The following is a 19,467-nucleotide window of genomic DNA, read 5'->3' as shown; positions in this document are numbered from 1 at the left end:
GATCTTTACGCTGGTTCTCGCACTTCGCGCAATGTGCGCTTAACCCGCTGCGCTACCTCCCCACTTCCGGTGTGTACACTTGACCAGGTGCACCACCGCCTGGCCCTCAAGATGTTACTCTTGCCTCCTGGGAAAAGCTCCAAAGCCCAGGACTCAGTGTCCCCAGCTCAGGTTCTGAGGCCCAGGCCCCGGGCTGCCTTACTGGTCATTCACTCAGCAGAACACTTCCACCTCACCCTGTTTCTTTCAGCTGAGTAAGACGCCTTTGGACAATGATGGCCATGAAGATCGCTCTGCTGTTGCTGTCCCTGTTCCTGGCTGTGGTGCTGGGAGAGAAGGAAGAGGGCCACTCTAGGTAGGGTAATGGGAACAAGTGCTTGGGGAAGGAGAGGGGGCTGGGATGAGGTAAGTGGGTTTTCTGCTCATGTTGGGGAAATGAGTAGTAAGAACGGGAGATGTCCAAGCCAAGAGAAAAGAAGCTTCATGGGGCCAGGCGGTAGCGCAGCGCGTTAAGCGCACATGCAAAGTGCACCGACCAGAGTAAGGATCCCGGCTCGAGTCCCCGACTCCCCACTTGTAGGGGGGTCGCTCCACAAGTGGTGAAGCAGGTCTGTAGGTGTCTACCTTTCTCTCCCTCTCTCTGTCTTCCTGTCCTCTCGATTTCTCTCTATCCTATCCAATAACAACAACATCAATAACAACAATAATAACAACAACAAATATAAACAACAAGGGCAACAAAAGGGAAAAAATAGCCTCCAGGAACAGTGGATTCATAGTCCAGGCACCGAGCCCCAGTGATAACCCTGGAGGCAAAAAAAAAAAAAAAAAAAAAAAGAAGAAGAACCTTTGGGGAGTTGGTGGTGGTGCACCCAGTTGAATGCACCCCTTCATTGCTTCACTGTACCCCTCGCATACTCAAGGACCTGGGTTCAAACCCCATTTCCCACCTGCAAGGGGGAAGTTTCATAGGCAGTGAAGTAGGTCTGCAGATGTCTATCTTTCTTTCTCCTTCTCTATACCCCCTCCCCTCTCAATTTCTCTCTGTCCTATTAAATAAAATAGAATGGGAGGAAAAAAAAGGCCACCAGGAGTGATGGGTTCTTTGTGTAGGTACCAAGCCCCAGTGATAACCCTGATGACAGTAAAATAAATAAATTAATAAGTTTTAGGGGAACAACCTGCTAGGTTGAGTGCAGAGTGAGATCAGAGCTAGAGAGTATTTAGTATGTGCTCCTGTCACCGCAGGAGAAACTGTGGCTATATCTTTGGAAAGGGCTTCTCGGTGGTTAAGTGCTAACATCTTCCCTCCTAAGGAAAGGCCATACCTTTCATTCATGTTGCATTTGATCATTTAAAAATGTTTATTTATTTGATTTGATAAGTCAAAGAGATTGGAAGGGGAGATAAACACCTGAGGTACTGCTTCATTGCTCATGAACCTTCTGCCCTGCTGATGGGGATAGGGGATTGAGCCTGGGTTCTTGTGCATGATACTGCGTGCACTCACCTGGGTGTGCCACCATCTTGTCATGATGATTTTTTAAAAGATTTTATTTATGTATGAGAAAGATAGGAGGAGGAAGAACCATACATCACTTTGGCAAATGTGTTGCCGGGGATCAAACTCGGAACTTCATGCTTGAGAGTCCAAGCTTCACCACTGCACCACCTCCTGGACCACTATGATTTTATTTATTTATTTTTTACCAGAGCACTGCTCAGCTCTGTCTTATGGCGGTGTGGGGGATTGAACCTGGGACTTGAGAACCTCAGGCATGAAAGTCTCTTTGCATAATCATTATGCTATACCCCCACCCAATTTCTTTTTAATATTTGTTTTATTATTATTATTATTATTTTAATTTCATTTATTTATTTTCCCTTTTGTTGCCCTTGTTGTCTTTTTATTGTTTTTATTTATTTATTTTATTTATTTATTTATTTTATTTATTTATTTATTTTATTTATTTATTTTTTAATATTTATTTTATTTATTTATTCCCTTTTGTTGCCCGTGTTGTTTTATTGTTGTAGTTATTATTGTTGTTGTCGTTGTTGGATAGGACAGAGAGAAATGGAGAGAGGAGGGGAAAACAGAGAGGAGGAGAGAAAGACAGACACCTGCAGACCTGCTTCACCGCATGTGAAGCGACTCCCCTGCAGGTGGGGAGCCAGGGTTCAAACCGGGATTCGAACCGGGATCCTTATGCTGGTCCTTGTGCTTTGCGCCACCTGCACTTAACCCACTGCGCTACAGCCTGACTCCCCTATTTATTTTATTTTTACCAGAGCACTACTCAGCTCTGGTTTATGGTTGTGCTGAGATTAAACTTGGCACCTCAGAGCCTCAGTCATGAGAGTTGTTTGCATGACCACTAAGCTGTCTCCCCAGCCCTAATGATTTATTTTATCTATTAATGTGTTTGTATTAAATGTAGTGTGTGGGGAACTGGGCGGTAGCCCAGTGGGTTAAGCACACGTGGCACGAAGCACAAGGACCAGAGTTAGAGCCCCTGGCTCCCCACTGGCGGGGGAGTCTCTTCACAAGCAGTGAAGTAGGTCTGCAGGTGTCTGTCTTTCTCTCCCGTCTGTCTTCCCCTCCTCTCTCCATTTCTCTCTGTCCTATCTAACAACGATGACAACAATAATAACTACAACAACAATAAAAACAAGGGCAACAAAAGGGAAAATAATTAATTTAAAAAATGTAGTGTGTGTATGTGAGAGAAAGAAAGAGACAGAGAGAGAGAGAGGGAGAAAGAGAGAGAGAGAATCAAAGCATCACTCTGGTATATGCAATAGTGGGGGATCTAACTTGGGACCATATGCTTGAGAATCCAATACTTCATCCTCTGTGACACATAACTGCACCACTTGATCAAATTTTATAGAGGGTCTCCTGTGCACCAGGCATAAAGGACACATGTGAAGAGTAGCCCAGTGTGGTCAGAGAAGTGGTACAGTGAACAAAGCACTGGATTCTCAAGCAGTGAGTTCTAAGTTTGATCCCCAGAAGCACATTTACCAGAGGGATGTCTGGTTCTTTCTCTCCTCCTATCTTTATCATTAATTAATAAATAAAATATTTTTGTATATTTATTTATTTTCTCTTTTGTTGCCTCTGTTTCTTTTATTATTGTTGTAGTTATTATTGTTGTCATCTTTGTTGGATAGGACAGAGAGACATGGAGAGAGGAGGGGAAGACAGAGAGGGGGAAAGAAAGATAGACACCTGCAGACCTGCTTCACTGCCTGTGAAGAGACTCCCCTGTAGGTGGGGAGCTGGGGGACTGAACTGGGATCCTTAAGCTGGTCCTTGCACTTCCCACCACGTCTGCTTAACCCACTGTGCTACTGCCAGACGCCTCAAATAAAATCTTAAAAAATAAAAAAAAAAAAAGAGCAGTAACACAGTGAGTTAAGTGCATGTGGTGCTAAGCGCAAGGACCGGCATAAAGATCCTGGTTCAAATTCCCGGCTCCCCACCTGCAGGGAAGTTACTTCACAAGTGGTGAAGCAGGTCTGCAGGTGTCTACTCTTTCTCTTCCCCTCTCTTTCTTCCCCTCCTCTCTCCATGTCTCTCTGTCCTAACAACGATGACATCAATAACAACAATAACTACAACAATAAAAAAGGGCAACAGAGGGAAAATAAATAAATAAATATTAAAAAGAAGAAGAAGAAGAAAAGAGTAACCCATAAATGCCTCCTGCCTTCATGAGACCTGAGGGGAAATTGAGAACCATGCAGTCATGTTGCAAGCTGTTCTGAGTCCTGTGAAGGAAAGCAGGCGTGTACACATAGCAGGAGACGCTGATTGCATCTGAGGGCACCAAGAGAGAGTCTGATTTGAATGAAGAATTGAGCCTGGACCTAGGTTGATAAAGCAGGAGCCCTGATGTATGAGATCCTGGGTTTGATTCCTGGCATCAAATTAAAATAAAAAGTCAGGTGACAGGGGAGGTGTTCCTTGAACCGGGATCCTATGCCGGTCCTTGTACTTCACACCATGTGCACTTAACTCAATGCACTTTACCTGGCCCCCTCATTTAAATTTTTTTTAAGATTTTTTTGTTGTTGTTTATTTATGAGAAATACAGAAATACAGGAGGAGAGAGAAAGAACCAGACATCACTCTGGCACATGTGCTGCCGGGGATCGAACTCGAGACCTCATGCTTGAGAGTCCAAAGCTTTGTCACTGCGCCACCTCCCGGACCACCATTTTAATTTTTTAAGGCTATAGAAGTTATTATTTATTTATCTATTTATTATTCATCTATTTATTTTAACCAGAGCAAGCCTGCTTGACTGCTTGTGAGGCATACCCCCCTGCAGGTCGGGGGCTTGAACCAGGATCTTTGAGTGGGTCCTTGCAGTTTATACTATGTGTGTTTAACACATAGTACACCATCGCTCGGACCCTTTCTTTCTTTATTTCTTTTTAAATATTTTGTTTATTTTATTTGAATGAGAGAGAGATACCAAAACACTGCTCAGCTCTGGCTTATGGTGGTACTGGGGATTGAAGTCAGGACCTCAGAGCCTCAGGCATAACCATTATACTGTCTCCCAGCCCTTTTTCTTTCTTTCTTGTTTTAAAAATTATTTTAAATTTATCTTTATTATTGCATAGTGACAGAGAGAAATTGAGGTGAGGGGAGATAGAGAGGGAGAGAGACAAAGAGACCCTGCACCCCTTGCTTCACCACTTGTGAAGCTTTCCCCCTGCAAGTGGGGACCAGAGGCTTGAACGTGGGTCCTTGTGCACTGTAATGTGTGTGCTTAACCAGGTGCACCACAGCCTGGCCCCCCCAGCCCTCTTTATTTTATTTTTTAAAAATATTTATTTATTTATTCCCTCTTGTTACACTTGTTGTTTTATTGTTGTAGTTATTACTGTTGTTGTTGGATAGGACAGAGAGAAATGGAGAGAGGAGGGAAGACAAAGAGGGGAAGAGAAAGAGAGACACCTGCAGACCTGCTTCACTGCCTATGAAGCAACTTCCCTGCAGGTGGGGAGCCAGGGGCTCGAACTGGGATCCTTAACACTGATCCTTGCGCTTAGTGCCACCTGTGCTTAACCCACTGTGCTACCGCCTGACTCCCAGCCCTCTTTATTTTTAAAAATAATTTTCTTAATTTCTAAAAATATTTATTAATTTATTCTCTTTTGTTAATGTTTTTTACTATTGTTATTATTGTTGTCATTGTTGTTGGATAGGACAGAGAGAAATGGAGAGAGGAGGGGAAGACAGAGAGGGGGAGAGAAAGATAGACACCTGCAGACCTGCTTCACTGCTTGTGAAGCGACTCCCAGGCAGGTGGGGAGCCGGGGGCTCGAACCGGGATCCTTACGCCGGTCCTTGTACTTTGTGCCAAGTGTGCTTAACCAGCTGCACTACTGCCCAACTCCCAATCCTCTTTATTTTTAAAGATAGATTTAATTTATTTATTGCATAAGAGAGAGAATTTTTCACATGAAATAGAGTAAAATAGCACAGTGCATTACTTTAGTACATGTGGTGCTAGAGATAGAACCAGGAACCTCAGGCATGCATGACTAAGGCTCTTACTAACTGAGCTATTTCCCTAGGATGGTTGGCTAATTTTTTTTCTCTTCTTTCTTTTTAAGTATTTATTTATTTATTTATTTATTTATTCATGAGAAAGACAGGAGAGAGAGAGAGAAAGAACCAGACATCACTCTGGTACATGTGGCTGCCAGGGACTGAACTCAGGACTTCATGGTGGACAGTCCAATTCTTTATCCACTGCACCACCTCCCAGACCACTCTTTCTTTTTGCTTTTAAATAGAGAAAGAAAGGGGGGCTGGGTGGTGGCACACCTCGTTGAGCACACATGTTACAATGCGCAAGCACCCCAGTTTGAGCCCCTGGTCCCCACCTGCAGAGGGAAAGCTTCACAAGTGGTGAAGCAATGCTTCAGGTGTTTCTCTGTCTCCCTTTCTATTCCACCCTTCCCTCTCAATTTCTGGCTGTCTCTATCCAATAAATAAATAAAGATAATTAAAAAAAAAAAGAAAGAAGTTGAGAAGGGAGGAGGAGATAGAGAGGAAAGAGACAGAGAGACACTGACAATCCTACTTTACCACTTGTGAAGCTTCTCCCCTACAGGTGGGGACCAGGGGCTTGAACCAAGGTCCTTGCACATTGTAATGTATCTATTTAACCAGGTTCACTACTGCCTGGACCATTTCTTCCTTCCTTCCTTCCTTCCTTCCTTCCTTCCTTCCTTCCTTTTTTTTAAATTTACTTATTTACTTATTCCCTTTTGTTGCCCTTGTTGTTTTATTGTTGTAGTTATTATTGTTGTTGTTATTGATGTCGTCGTTGTTGGATAGGACAGAGAGAAATGGAAAGAGGAGGGGAAGACAGAGAGGGAGAGAAAGACACCTGCAGACCTGCTTCACCGCCTGTGAAGCGACTCCCCTGCAGGTGGGTAGGGCTGGAATCGGGATCCTTATGCTGGTCCTTGCGCTTTGCACCATGTGCGCTTAACCCACTGCACTACTGCCCGACTCCCCTCTTCCTTCATTTCTTTCTTTATTTCTCTCTTTTTCCTTTCCTTTCCTTCCCCCCCCATAAGATTTATTATTATGTATGTTTTTGAAGAAAGAGGAGGAAAAGAAAGAGAAAACCAGAGCCTCACACTGGCATATGGTCTACTGGGGATTAAATGCAGGACTTCATGCTTGAGAATCCAAGGCTTTCCCACTGCACCATCTCCTGGGCTGTTGGTTAATTAATTTCATTATGAATTGCCTACTAGTAAACAATCCTCTTACCTTCCTCCCTTTGCATGACATTCTGGTTTTGAAACCAACCTTAGCACCGAAGGGACCCAACAAGCCCACCTGACATTGATACATTGGGTTAAGCAAAAGATAACCACTCTAGCACTCTGTTACGGAAACTACTTTGTAGAAGTTAAGGAAAATCAATCTTGATCCAGAAAACCAGATGACTTGATGGCCTAAAGACTTACCCAGTCTTGTTCCTTGCTTAGTTGTCTTTTTTTCGCCTTCAAGGCAAACAACTGAGTTTATTACAAGGAAGAAAAAAACACCAAAATCCAGTAGGCCAGATAACTGGATAGCCTCAAGCACTACACCTATTTATCCCCAAACTTATCTCTTGTTTTTCAAAACAATCAACAGTGGAAGTTTCTAGTCCTTCCTTCTGCCTGTATAAATATTCTCTAAAACAAAGAAGCACGTGTGTGTGTGTGTGTGTGTGTGTGTGTGTGTGTGTGTGTGTGTGTGTGTATGGATGATTTCAATATTGCTCTACTCTCCATTGTGTTTAAACAGCTCAGGTTTTTAATTTTTTTTTTCTTTTTGCAAAAGTTGGTATGACAGTGCTTGTCTTTCTGTGGCAACAGACACTGCCCTTGTTCATTCATTCTCTCCCTTCCATATTCCTCAGATTTCACCCTAAAATCAGTGGCCCCTGGTCTCGAGGGGCTAGATATGCTGAAGGGACTTTATTCAGTGACTACAGTATCGCCATGGACAAGATCCGCCAACAAGACTTTGTGAACTGGCTGCTGGCTCAGAAGGGGAAGAAGAATGAGTGAGTCACCGTGCATGCCCTCACCTGCTCCCCCTTCCTTAACTTCATACCTGACACTCTATATACTCATCCTCATGACAACTCCAGATGGTGCCTTCCCTTCAGGCGCAGCCCTGTCCAATTTCCCCACTCTTTAGGGAAGAGAAGACTAGGAGGCATGTTTCCTGCTCACAGAGGATCCCTAAGAGATTGGGCATGAAGGCGGGGGTTGCTGAGCTGCTGCCAATGACACCTGATGGTGGTCTGCTTCATAATTTGGAAATAGGGTCAACTGTTCCTTCCTTCTCTTTGCTTGCCCACACTTTTAAATCAGCATGGTGGGTTCTCACAAGTTGTTCACTAAGCTGAGCTCCAGTAATGGGGAGGCTGAATGGAGAAAGAGGCACATTCTTCTGCTGAGGTAGAAGGACTAAGAGCATCTGTAATCCTTGAAACCAAGAGCATTTGGGATCTCACCCCTCCTACTCCCAAATCTTTATCTTACCAGTTGGAAACATAATCTCACCCAGAGGGAGGCTGGAGCCTTGGAGCTGGCACATCAATCTAACAGGAAGGAGGAGTCGGAGGGGCCACAGGGGTGAGTCAGCCCATAGAGGGAAGGATGGGGGTGGGGCCTGCTGACCCTCCCCCCACCTCATTGTTTCTTTTCACAGACCCCAGAGCAGGGCAGGACCTTACATAAGCATTGGCTACCACTCAGAGTTCAAAGGAGTGTGTGTGTGTGTGTGTGTGTGTGTGTGTGTGTGTGTGTGTGTGTGTGTCTTTATTGAACTCCTGGAGGTCAGGGCAAGCTTGAGGGTAAAACCTGGAAAGGATGGGGGGAGGGTCTGGGGAGCCAGGGTTTCTAAGATAGATAACCCAGTGTTTGGAGTCACTCAGTCAAGGAGAGAGGCAGCAAAAGAGACTTAAGGAACTCACTTCTGAGCTGCAAAATAGCTCACTTGGATAGTGTGCTGCTTTGGCATGTGCATGACCCACCAGTTGGAGCATGGCTTCTACCACATTGGAAGAAGAAGAGAGGAGAGGAGAGAGGAGGGGAGAGAAGAAAGAGGAGGGGAGGGGAGGTGAAGAGAGAGAAAAGGAAGGAAGGAAGGAAGGAAGGAAGGAAGGAAGGAAGGAAGGAAAAAAAAAAAAAAGAAGGATGGGGGTAGATAGCATAGTGGTTATGCAAAGAGATTCTCACACCTGAGGCTCCAAAGTCACAGGTTCAGTCTCTCATACCACCATAAGCCAGAGCTGAGCAGTGCTCTGGTATAAACAACAAAATAAAATAAATAAAATAAAATAGAAAGAAAAAGGAAAAGGAAAAAAAAAAGAGGGAGAGAAAAGAGTGGTCTGGGAGGTTGCACAGTAGATAAAACATTAGACTCTCAAACATGAGGTCTTGAGTTCAGTCCACGGCAGCACATTTACCAGAGTGATGTCTGGTTCTCTCTCTCTTCTTTTTTAAATTTATTATTTATTTATTTATTTTTCTTTCTTTTTTTAACCAGAGCACTGCTCAACTCTGGCTTAAGGTGGTGTGGGGGATTGAACCTGGGACTTTGGAGACTCAGGCATGAGAGTCTGTTTGCATAACCATTATGCTATTTACCCCTGTCCCTTCTTTCTCCTCCTATCTTTCTCATTAATTAATAAATAAATCTTTAAAAATAGATATAAAGAGAGAGAGAATGAGGGAGAGAAAGAGAGGAAGGAAGAAATGCAGAGTGATGATGTACTTGTCACCATGTGCAAGGGTCTGGGTTCAAGACCTGGTTCCCACCTCCAAAGAAGAAGCTTCACAAGTGGGGAAGCACTGCTGGAGGAGTCTTTCTGATCTCCCTCTCTCTCTCTCTCTCTCTATGTCTCCCTCCTCTTTCAATTTCTGTCTGTTCTGATATATAGATAATTTTTGTTATCTTTATTTATTGATTGGATAGAAATAGCCAGAAATTGAGAAGGAAGGGAGTGGGGAGAGAGAGTGAGACAGAGAGACAGAGAAACACCTACAACACTGCTTTACCACTCCTGAAGCTTTCCTCCTGCTGGTGGGAACCAGGGGCTCAAACCTGGATCCTTGCGCTTTGTAAAATCTGTGCTTGACCAGGTGCACCTGGGGTTTGCATTCCAGGAGCTGGATGGGGTCTTGTTTCCCCCTGGAGTTCTACTTGGCTTTGCCTGAGTTGAAAAGCCCACACTCTCCTAGTTGACAGATCTGGGATGAACTTTGAAAGTGGAGGTGACTGAGAGGCTGCTGTGTTGACTTCCTGCCCACACCTCTGGGCTCCCTTTGGAGTCCCAGGGCCAGTATTGACTCTGGGTGGGGCCCAGTTTGAAACAGCCTGACCAAGGTTTACTCCTTTGCAGCATCTCACACAAGGACCTCAGTAATGAAGACTTGCTGAAAGATTTACTGATTCAAGAGCTGCTAGCCTGGATGGTGGATCAAACAAAGCTCTGCAGGCTCAGGTGAGGATGTTTGGTGCCGCTGAGTGTTTGACACAGTGGATAAAGCATTAGACTCTTGAAAGCTTGAGCTCTGGGACGAGACCTGAGTCCAGATCTTCATCTCCCCATGCTTGCTAGCAAAATTAGTCTCTCGGAACCTCAGTGTTTTCATGGAAATCAGGACTACTTAACCCCCTTCAAGGTATTGTGAGATTTTAATGACATAACATCTGGGAAGAGTGACACCAGCATGTGTAGGATGAGAGTTTAGAATGCTCAGCTTCCCCCAGGGGAGATGCTGCTCTCAGTGCCCCTGCCCCCAAGCTCACCCTATTGTAGTTTCCTCTCTGTACCCTATGCCATGGTACCTTCCCAGTGATGCACTCCCTATATCTGGGTGTTTGTTCTTCTTTGTAACCTCTGTTGTTTAGAGTAGTCCTTGAACCTACCTCACCAGCTAGCAAGACCCTTAATCTAGTATGCCCTAGAATCGTGAAGGCTGAAGAATCCAAAACAAAGTTAGACAATTAATCTGGAGAACTAGGGAGGATTTGAGGAAAGAAATCTGAGATGGCTTCCTGTAAGAAGCTATGGGGGTGGTGGTGGTGGTTAGATAGCTTAATGGTTATGCACTCTCATGCCTGAGGCTCCAAAGTCCCAAATTCAATTCCCTCCCTCCCACAAGCCAGAGATAAACAGTGCTCTAGTTAAAAAAAAAAAAAAAAAAAGGCTAAGAAAGGAGAGAGGCATGTGACCAGAACAATGGAGAAGAGCTTATGAGTAAGATAACAAACTTTTTTTTTTAATTTCCTTGTGTTGCCCCGTTGTTTTATTATTGAAGTTATTATTGTTGTTATTAATGCTGTCGTTGTTGGATAGAACAGAGAGAAATGGAGAGAGGAAGGGAGAGAAAGACAGACACCTGCAACCTGCTTCACTGCTTGTGAAGCGACTTCCTTGTAGGTGGGGATCCTTCAGCCAATCCTTTCACTTTGCACCACCTGCTTAACCCACTGTGCTACCACCAGACTCTCGATAACAAACTTTAAAAAAAATAATTTTATTTATTTATTATTAGTCAGAGAGAAATTGAGAGGGGTGGGGAGAGATAGAGAAACCTGCAGCCCTGCTGAACCACTCATGAAGGTTTCTCCCTGCAAGTGGGGCCAGGGGCTTGAACGCCGGTCCTTTTGTACCTTAATGTGTGCACTCAACAGCCTGGCCCCTCTTTTTTTAAAGAGCCTCTTTCAGTTATAACTTTATTTACTTATTTATTATTATTTTTTAAATATTTATTTATTTTCCCTTTTGCTGCCCTTGTTGTTTAACACTATTGTGGTTATTGATGTCGTAGTTGTTGGATAGGGGAAGACAGAGAGGGGGAGAGAAAGACAGACACACCCGTAGACCTGCTTCATCTCTTGTGAAGCGACTTCCCTGCAGGTGGGGACCAGAGGCTTGAACCAGCATCCTTACACCTGTCCTTGTGCTTTGTGCCACGTGCGCTTAACCCGCTGCGCCACAGCCCAACTCCCTATTATTATTTATTTTTTTTACCAGAGCACTGATTAGCTATGGTTTATGGTGATGTGGGGGATTGAACCTGGGACTTCAGAACCTCAGGCATGAAAGTCTCTTTGCATATTCATTATGCTATCTACCCCTGCTCCAAACTCTTATGTTCTTTGAAATTATTATGATTACTCATAATTAAGAAGGTCTTTTGGAGATAAAATGTGGTAAATTGTGGGAGGGCTCCAGGGCAAGTTGACTTTGCTGACTCCAAGCTGCTAGTGAACCTCTTCTCCACTATCCCCAGGTTTCAGTGACTCTAACCAAACCCAGCTCCGGACTGGACTTTGCCCTGCACTTACTCAACTCCTGCCTCAGCCCCCCTTCAGGAAAACCAAGAGAAGTCAAATCAATAAAATTTAAGCTGACATAAATCTTTATTCCATTGTCAAAACTTATTGAAATGTTTACTGTGTACTATATGTGTGTCCTTCCCAGTGAAAAGGAGACACGGTCCTTGCCTACCTGTTAAATCATCTATTTATTCTAAAAACAGAACGGAACATAAGCAGGGACTATGCTAACCACTAGGTTTATGTTAAGAAAATTAATATGCAGAGACCTTATTTAAATGAGGATAGGAGGATAGAAGAGTGTCCATGCATGTATAATTCTCAAATGCAGCAGTCCCAATATCCCAACATACCTTGCTTTTCACTTTTTTTTCCCTTTTTGTTGCCCTTGTCGTTGTAGCCTTGCTGTGATTATTATTGTTGTTGTTGAAGTCATTCATTGTTGGATAGGATAGAGAGAAATCGAGAGAGGAGGGAAAGACGGAGAGGGGAAGAGAAAGATAGACACCTACAGACCTGCTTCACCACCTGTAAAGAGACTCCTCTGCAGGTGGGGAGCCGAGGGCTTGAACTTCTGCCTGACCCCCGCACTCCTCTCTCTCTCCCTCTCTCGATAAGGAGGCAGAAAAACAAAGAGATTACAGCACTAAAATTTCCCTCAGTGGGTGGGGAGCTAGTCTTGGACCTCCCTGGAATACATGCCTGAATAGCACACTATCCAGGTGAGCTATTTTACCAGCCCCATGCTTTGCATTTCAATAGGAAGTGGTGTTTGTTCTTCGCCTCAGAGAAAAGAAAAAAGAGATTGCTTTTTTTCTTTTTCCTTTTTTTTTTTTTTTTTTTTTTTGTATAGACAGGCAGAGAAGTAGAGGGAGTGAAAGAGACCACAGCACTGAAGCTTCCTTCAGTATGGTGGGGGCCAGGCTCAAATCTGGGTTGTGCACATGGTAAAGCAGTGCACTATCCAGGTGGACTATTCCACCAGGCCTATTTTATTTTGCCATGGGGGTTATTTCTGGGGCTCCCACTGATCACCCCCACTGCCACCTGTTTCTCTAGATAGATGAGAAATATAGAGAGATGTAAAGACACCACAGCACAGTTCCACCACCAGGGAAGTCTGGTAGGGATTCCTGTGTTATATTTTACTTTATTTGTTTATTTATGATAAAGACAAAGTAGTTTCCCCCTGTAGGCGGGGACCAGGGGCTTGAACTCTGGTTCCTGACCACTGTGCACCACTGGCCGGCCCCTAAAGCACAGTAGTAGTATGCCTGAAGCCCCAAGTTTCTAGCATTTTCTTTCTTTCTTTTCTTTTCCCTCTCTCTCCCTCTCTCTCTCTCTCTCTCTCTCTTTTTTTTTTTTTTTTTGCCTCCAGGGTTATCGCTGGGGCTCAGTGCTGGCACTATGAATCCACTGCTCCTGGAGGCCATTTTTTCCATTTTTTTTTTTTATAGGATAGGACAGAGAGAAATTGAGAGAGGAGGGGAAGATACAGAGGGAGAGAGAAAGATAGCTAGCTGCAGACCTGCTTCACCACTTGCAAAGCTTTCTCTCTGCCGGTGGAAAACTGGAGGTCTTGAACCAGAATCCTTGTGTGGGTCCTTATGTTCTGTATTATGTGTACTTAACTGCTCGCCCCCTGCCCCCACAGCACTTTCATAAAGAGTTCTGCTTCTCCCCCCCACCCTCATCTCAAAAAAATAAACAAATAAAGGCTAGGGGAAAGAGCGTAATGGTTATGCTAAAGACTCTCATGCCTGAAGCTCTTGAGTTTCAAGGTTCAGTCCCTAGCACCACTATAAGCCAGAGCAGAAATTGATAAAAATAAATAAACATTTACTAAAATAAATAAAATCTTTAAAATAAGAGGCAGGGATAACAGTACCATACTTATGCATAAGACATGCATTCCTGGGGAGTCGGGCAGTAGCGCAGCAGGTTAAGCACACTTGGCGCAAAGCTCAAGGACTGGCATAAGGATCCCGGTTCAAGTCACCGGCTCCCCAACTGGAGGGGAGTTGCATCACAGGCGGTGAAGCAGGTCTGCAGGTGTCTATCTTTCTCTCCCCCTCTCTGTCTTCCTCTCCTGTCTCCATTTCTCTCTGTCCTATCCAACAACAAGGACATCAGTAACAACAACAATAATAATTACAACAATAAACAACAAGGGCAACAAAAGGGAATAAATAAATATTAAAAAAAGAAGAAGAAATAAAGAAAAAAAAAGACATGCATGCCTGAGACTCTAAGGTCCAGGTTCAATGCTCTGAATCTGAGCTGAGCAGTACACTGATGTCTCTGTATCATTCTCATTAAATAAAAATATAATAAATAAATATTTAAAAAAGGAAAAATTGGTTGTCCAGTGGATAAAGCACTGGACTCTCAAGCGTGAGGTCCTGAGTTCAATCCCCAGCAGCACATGTACCAGAGTGATGTCTGGTCCTTTCTCTTTCCTCCTATCTTTCTCATGAATAAATAAATAAAATCTTTAAACAAAAAGAGGGGCCAGGTGGTGGCGCACCTGGTTGAGCTCATGTAATACAATGCGCAAGGACCTGGGTTAGAGCACCCGTCCCCACCTGCAGGGGGGAAGCTTTACAAGTGAAGCAGGGCTGCAGGTGTGTCTCTCTGTCCCTCTCTATCACCCCCCTCCCTCTTGATTTCTGGCTCTCTCGACCCGATAAATAAAGATAGTAATAAAAAAAAAACTGTTTAAAAAAACGAAAGAAAGGGGAGTTGGGCGGTAGCGCAGCGGGTTAAGCGCAGGTGGCGCAAAGTTCAAGGACCCGCATAAGGATCCCAGTTCGAGCCCCCGGCTTCCCACCTGCAGGGTGGTCGCTTCACAGGCGGTGAAGCAGGTCTGCAGGTGTCTGCCTTTCTCTCCCCCTCTCTGTCTTCCCCTCCTCTCTCCATTTCTCTCTGTCCTATCTAACAACGACAACAATAAAAACAACAACAATAAAAACAACAAGGGCAACAAAAGGGAAAATAGATAAAATTATAAAAAAATAAGAAGCTTTGAGTTTTCAGGTTTAATCCGCAGCACCACCATAAATCAGAACTCAGCAGTGCTCTGGAAAAACAAAAAAGTGGGAGTCCGGTAATAGCGCAGCGGCTTAAGCGCACATGGCACAAGAATCCTGGTTCGAGCCCCCGGCTCCCCACTGGCAGGAGGTTCGCTTCACAGGCCTTGAAGTAAGTCTGAAGTGTCTATCTTTCTCTCTCCCTGTCTGTCGTCCCCTCCCTCTCCATTTCTCTCTGTCCTATCCAACAACGACGACATCAATAACTACAACAATAAAACAATGGCAACAAAACGGAATAAATAACTATTTTTAAAAAAGTAACTGTGTGCTATACTGCTTCCACAAGGCCTGTGTATTACTTAAAACTGTGGAGGCATCTGTGATGGTCAGCATTCGGTGGTGTAGTGGAGCAGAGCACTCTTGAGTGCCATTGTTAAATTGTAAGGGATTTTGTGAGTAAGTTGTAAAACCACTGAGAGCTTGAAATTGGCCACCCACAGTCAGACTACTTAGACCATAGAAATTGGCAGGTGCTATAAATCAGAGCTCCTCCTTCCTAACTTGGAGAATTGGTTGTTAAATATTTACTAGCACGTTACTGGAAAGTGTATTTCCTCCAAATTATAAAAGGGAACAAATGTGTCTAACTAGCATAATGAATATATCTGTGTGAATGTGGCAATGAGATACAGTCAAGAGTCTATGCATGTATGTAAGTGGACACATATGTGTGCATGGGAATAGTTAAATCTGGGGTCGTAGGTGTGGTGAGGGAATTAGTGTGTGTACCTAAGGGGTCATACAGTGTGAGTCAAAGAGTAATAAATGAACTAGGTATATCTAGATTGTGTTGGTGAACACCTAAGAAACCAGGTTTTGATTGGGAAGTAAGACTATAAGGGGAGGGGGCTGGTGAAACAGGTCACCTGGATAGTGAGCTGCTTTGCCATCTTTGTGTCAAGCCTGGCCCACACTGCTTTGGAGGACACTTAAGTGCTGCTGTCTCTTTTACTCGTGTTTTTTGTTTTTTTTTTTTTTTTTACCAGAGTACTGTTCAGCTGTGGCTTATGGTGGTGCAGAGGACTGAACCTGAGACTTTGGAACCTCAGTCATGAGAGTCTGTTTGCATAGCCATTATGCTATTTACCCTCTGCCATCACTCGTTCTCTTTCTCTTTCTCTCTCTCTTTCTGTGTGTGAGTGTGTATGTATATTAACCTGAAATAAGTCATCCTGGAGTGGTAAAGCCCTGGTGAAAATAAAACAAAACAAAACAATAATAAAAGAAGCAGTAGTAGCAACAGCAGCAGCTTTGCAATCTGGCATTGGATTCACAACCATGTGGTATCAGTAATCATCTCTGGCATAACATGGGCAAGAGATTACTGCTGTGGTTTGGGGGCTGCTGGTAAGTAGCAGCACCAGGTTAAGCACACAAAGTAAGAAGTGCAAGGACCCACGCAAGGTTCCTTGTTTGAGCTCCTGACTCCCCGCCTGCAGGAGTGGTCACTTCACAAGCAGTGAAGCAGGTCTGCAAGTGTCTTATCTTTCTCTCCCCCTCTTTGTCTTCCCCTCCTCTCTCAGTTTATCTGTCCTATCCAATAATAATAATAAAAATTTTAAGAAGGGGTGAAGTGGCCTCCAAGAGCAGTGGATTCATAGTGCCAGCACTGAGCCCCAGGGATAAGCCTGGAGGCAAAAAAACAAAACAAAACAAAACAAACCCACAAGACATCTTCTTTTCCTTATGATTATTTTAACAGCATTTTATGCACATCGTAAAGCATCACACTATCCATCTAAGATATTTCCCAGGCCCCCCCATTCTCCCTTCTTATTTTGGATAGAGACAGTGATTGAGAAGAGGAAGACAGAGACACTAGCAGCACTGATTCATCATTCCTGAAGCTTCTCCCTTTGCAGACAGGGATCCAGGGTTTGAACCTAGGCCCTTCAGCATTGTTATCCAGAGCACTGTCCAACTCTGGTTTATGGTGCTGCAAGGGATTGAACCTGGGACTTTGAAGCCTCAGGGATGAGAGTCTCTTTGCATAACCATTATGTTATCTACCCCTGACCCACCTTTCCGTTCTTAACTCATGAATGTATCCCATTTTCTCTATCCTCTTAGTTTTAGTCCTCATTATTCATTTGTACTGCTACAAATGCCTTAAATTGTCATTTGCTATTTATTTTTCTAAAACAAAAAACATTGATGTTATTACTCCCTGAGTTGAGTTCTCCACTACCTCGTTGTTAAACTCAATAATGCTATCAAAATCATCCGTGGAACCTTCCAAACTACACAGATCTTAGCTTGATCAATAACCACCATAGATGTTTATCTATTTACATGTCAGGTAATGCATTAAATGTCTTGTTATATCTACTTATGAAGCTGTAAAGATCAAGTAGATATTATGTTTTCACAATTGTGGACAGATAAATCTAATACATTAAAGAACTTGCCCTCTGCAAAAAAAAAAAAAAAAAGGCAATATTGTGTCCTTTTGTACAAAATGGATGGAACTGGAGGTGAACATGCTTAGCAATGAAAGACAACTACCAAATAGTTTCACTGATATGTGCAATCTAGAGGTCTCATACACATGAACTTGGTGGAAGGGGGGCAGAAGGAAGTAAACTGTTCTTAAGATTTGTGAGAACTGTGGAGGGTAGATAGCATAATGGTTATGCAAAGAGACTGTCATGCCTGAGGTTCCGAAGTTCCAGGTTCAATCCCCCGCACTACCATAAGCCAGAGTTAAGTAGTGCTCTGGTGCTTCTCTCTCTGTGTCTTTCTCTCTCAAAAATAAAATAAATAAAATACTTTAAAAAAAAAGATTTGTGAGAACTGTAAGTAGTTATCTTTGGGAGGTGGTAGGGTGGGGACAGTTTTGGTGGTGGATGCTGTGTCATCTTACAATTTTCTAAACTACTATTCATCACAAGGAAAAAAAAAAAAAGCTTGCTTGTGGTCCAGAAGGTGGCGCAATGGGTAAAGCATTGGACTCTCAAGCATGAGGTCCTGAGTTCAATCCCCGGCAGCACATGTGCCAGAGTGATGTCTGGTTCTTTCTCTCTCTTCCTATATTTCTCATTAATAAATAAAATATTTAAAAAAAAAAGGCAAGTGTTTAGCTCCATCAGAGTAGAATGGAAGAGTGGGGGAAATAGCATATGATTATGCAAATTGACTTTCGTGGCTTCTTCTTCTAGCGTTTGCCCTTCTTCCGTAGCCAGTCAACAGCGTCAGGTTGAGCCTGATGTAAAGTTTCGAGACCTCCTTTGAATCTGGAGAGGTGGCAGTCGTTGACTATGTGGGTCATAGTCTGTCTGTAGCCGCAGGGGCAGTTCGGGTCGTCTCTGGCTCCCCAGCGATGGAGCATAGCGGCGCACCGGCCATGGCCTGTTCGATAGCCATTGAGGAGGGCCCAATCATAAGTGCTAGGTCAAAGCCGGGTTGACGCTTGCAGGGGTCTGTGATGAGGTGTTTGTTCTTTATCTCAGCTGACTGCCAACTCTGTTTCCAAGAGTCTGGAACAGAGAAGTTCAGTGTAGGCGTAGGGGACCAGATTGGGTGACGAGACTTCAAGCGTTGGACAGGGTGGGCGAAGATATCCGCATACATTGGCAGGTCCGGTCGAGCGTAGACGTGGGAAATGAACTTAGATGATGCCGCATCCCGACGAATATCTGGAGGGTCGATGTTGCTAAGAACTGGCAGCCATGGAACCGGGGTGGAACGGATGGTTCCAGAAATTATCCTCATGGAGGAATATAATTTGGAATCGACCAAGTGGACATGGGGGCTACGGAACCATACTGGGGCACAGTATTCTGCAGTGGAATAGCATACTTTCGTGGCTGAGGCTCCAAAGTTCCAGGTTCAACCTCTCACACCACTATAAACCGGGTGGTGGCGCACCTGGTTGAGCGCACATATTACAGTGCTCAAGGTCTCCACCTGCAGAGGGAAAGCTTTCCAAGTGGTGAAGCAGGGCTGCAGGTGTCTCTCTTTCTCCCTCTCTAGCTCCCCTACCCTCTCGATTTCTGGCTGTCTCTAGCCAATAAATAAAGCTAAAAATAATAATAAAAAAAACAGAGCAGAGGGTGGGGGTATAGCATAATGGTTATGCTTTCATGCCGGAGGCTCTCAAGTCCAAGGTTCAATCCCCGACACCGCCATAAGCCAGCTCTGGTAAAAAACAAAAAAAGAACCCCGGTTCAAGCCCCCAGCTCCCCACCTGCAGGGGAGTCGCTTCACAAGCGGTGAAGCAGGCCTGCAAGTGTCTTTCTCTCCCCCTCTCTATCTTCCCTCCTCTCTCCATTTCTCTCTGTCCTATCCAACAACGACAACATCAATAACAACAACTACAACAATAAAGCAACAAGGGCAACAAAAGGGAATAAATATTAAAAACAAACAAAAATAGCAGTGTTCTGGCAGGAAGGAAGAGGAAGAAAAGAAATATATCTATAAAAAAACTTTAAAAAAGAAATATATCTATAGAGTAGAATGGATTTCATTTCTGGCCCAAAA

The 19,467-nt window shown here is 44.0% G+C and overlaps 1 protein-coding gene across 2 annotated transcripts; it reads left to right on the top strand.

The window, feature by feature from the left end:
* Window positions 1-235: 235 nt before the first annotated feature.
* GIP (gastric inhibitory polypeptide) lies at window positions 236-11,969 on the top strand. 2 transcript variants are annotated; one of them, XM_007529977.2, is made up of 4 exons: window positions 236-351; window positions 7,424-7,598; window positions 8,086-8,175; window positions 9,948-10,053. In XM_007529977.2, the coding sequence occupies exons 1-4, from the start codon at window positions 273-275 to the stop codon at window positions 10,051-10,053; spliced, it is 450 nt and encodes a 149-aa protein (XP_007530039.1). In that variant the 5' UTR covers window positions 236-272. The 2 variants fall into 2 exon arrangements, 1 of the variants encoding a protein (XP_007530039.1); XR_009552821.1 differs by lacking the exons at window positions 236-351; window positions 7,424-7,598 and adding an exon at window positions 11,848-11,969 and having other exon boundaries at window positions 8,154-8,175; window positions 9,948-10,049.
* The last annotated feature ends 7,498 nt before the right edge of the window (window positions 11,970-19,467 follow it).

Source organism: Erinaceus europaeus, chromosome 12, assembly GCF_950295315.1.
Source record: "Erinaceus europaeus chromosome 12, mEriEur2.1, whole genome shotgun sequence".
Lineage (NCBI taxonomy): Eukaryota > Metazoa > Chordata > Mammalia > Eulipotyphla > Erinaceidae > Erinaceus > Erinaceus europaeus.
This window is presented reverse-complemented; position numbering and strand designations above follow the sequence as displayed.

What these genes read in the sequence shown, in the direction of transcription:
- GIP (XM_007529977.2), top strand. Translation starts at nt 273, where the DNA reads ATGATGGCCATGAAGATCGCTCTGCTGTTGCTGTCCCTGTTCCTGGCT. An exon ending in AGAGAAGGAAGAGGGCCACT is followed by an intron (nt 352 to 7,423) that starts CTAGGTAGGGTA and finishes TGCCCTTGTTCA; the next exon opens with TTCATTCTCTCCCTTCCATA. An exon ending in CAGAAGGGGAAGAAGAATGA is followed by an intron (nt 7,599 to 8,085) that starts GTGAGTCACCGT and finishes TTATCTTACCAG; the next exon opens with TTGGAAACATAATCTCACCC.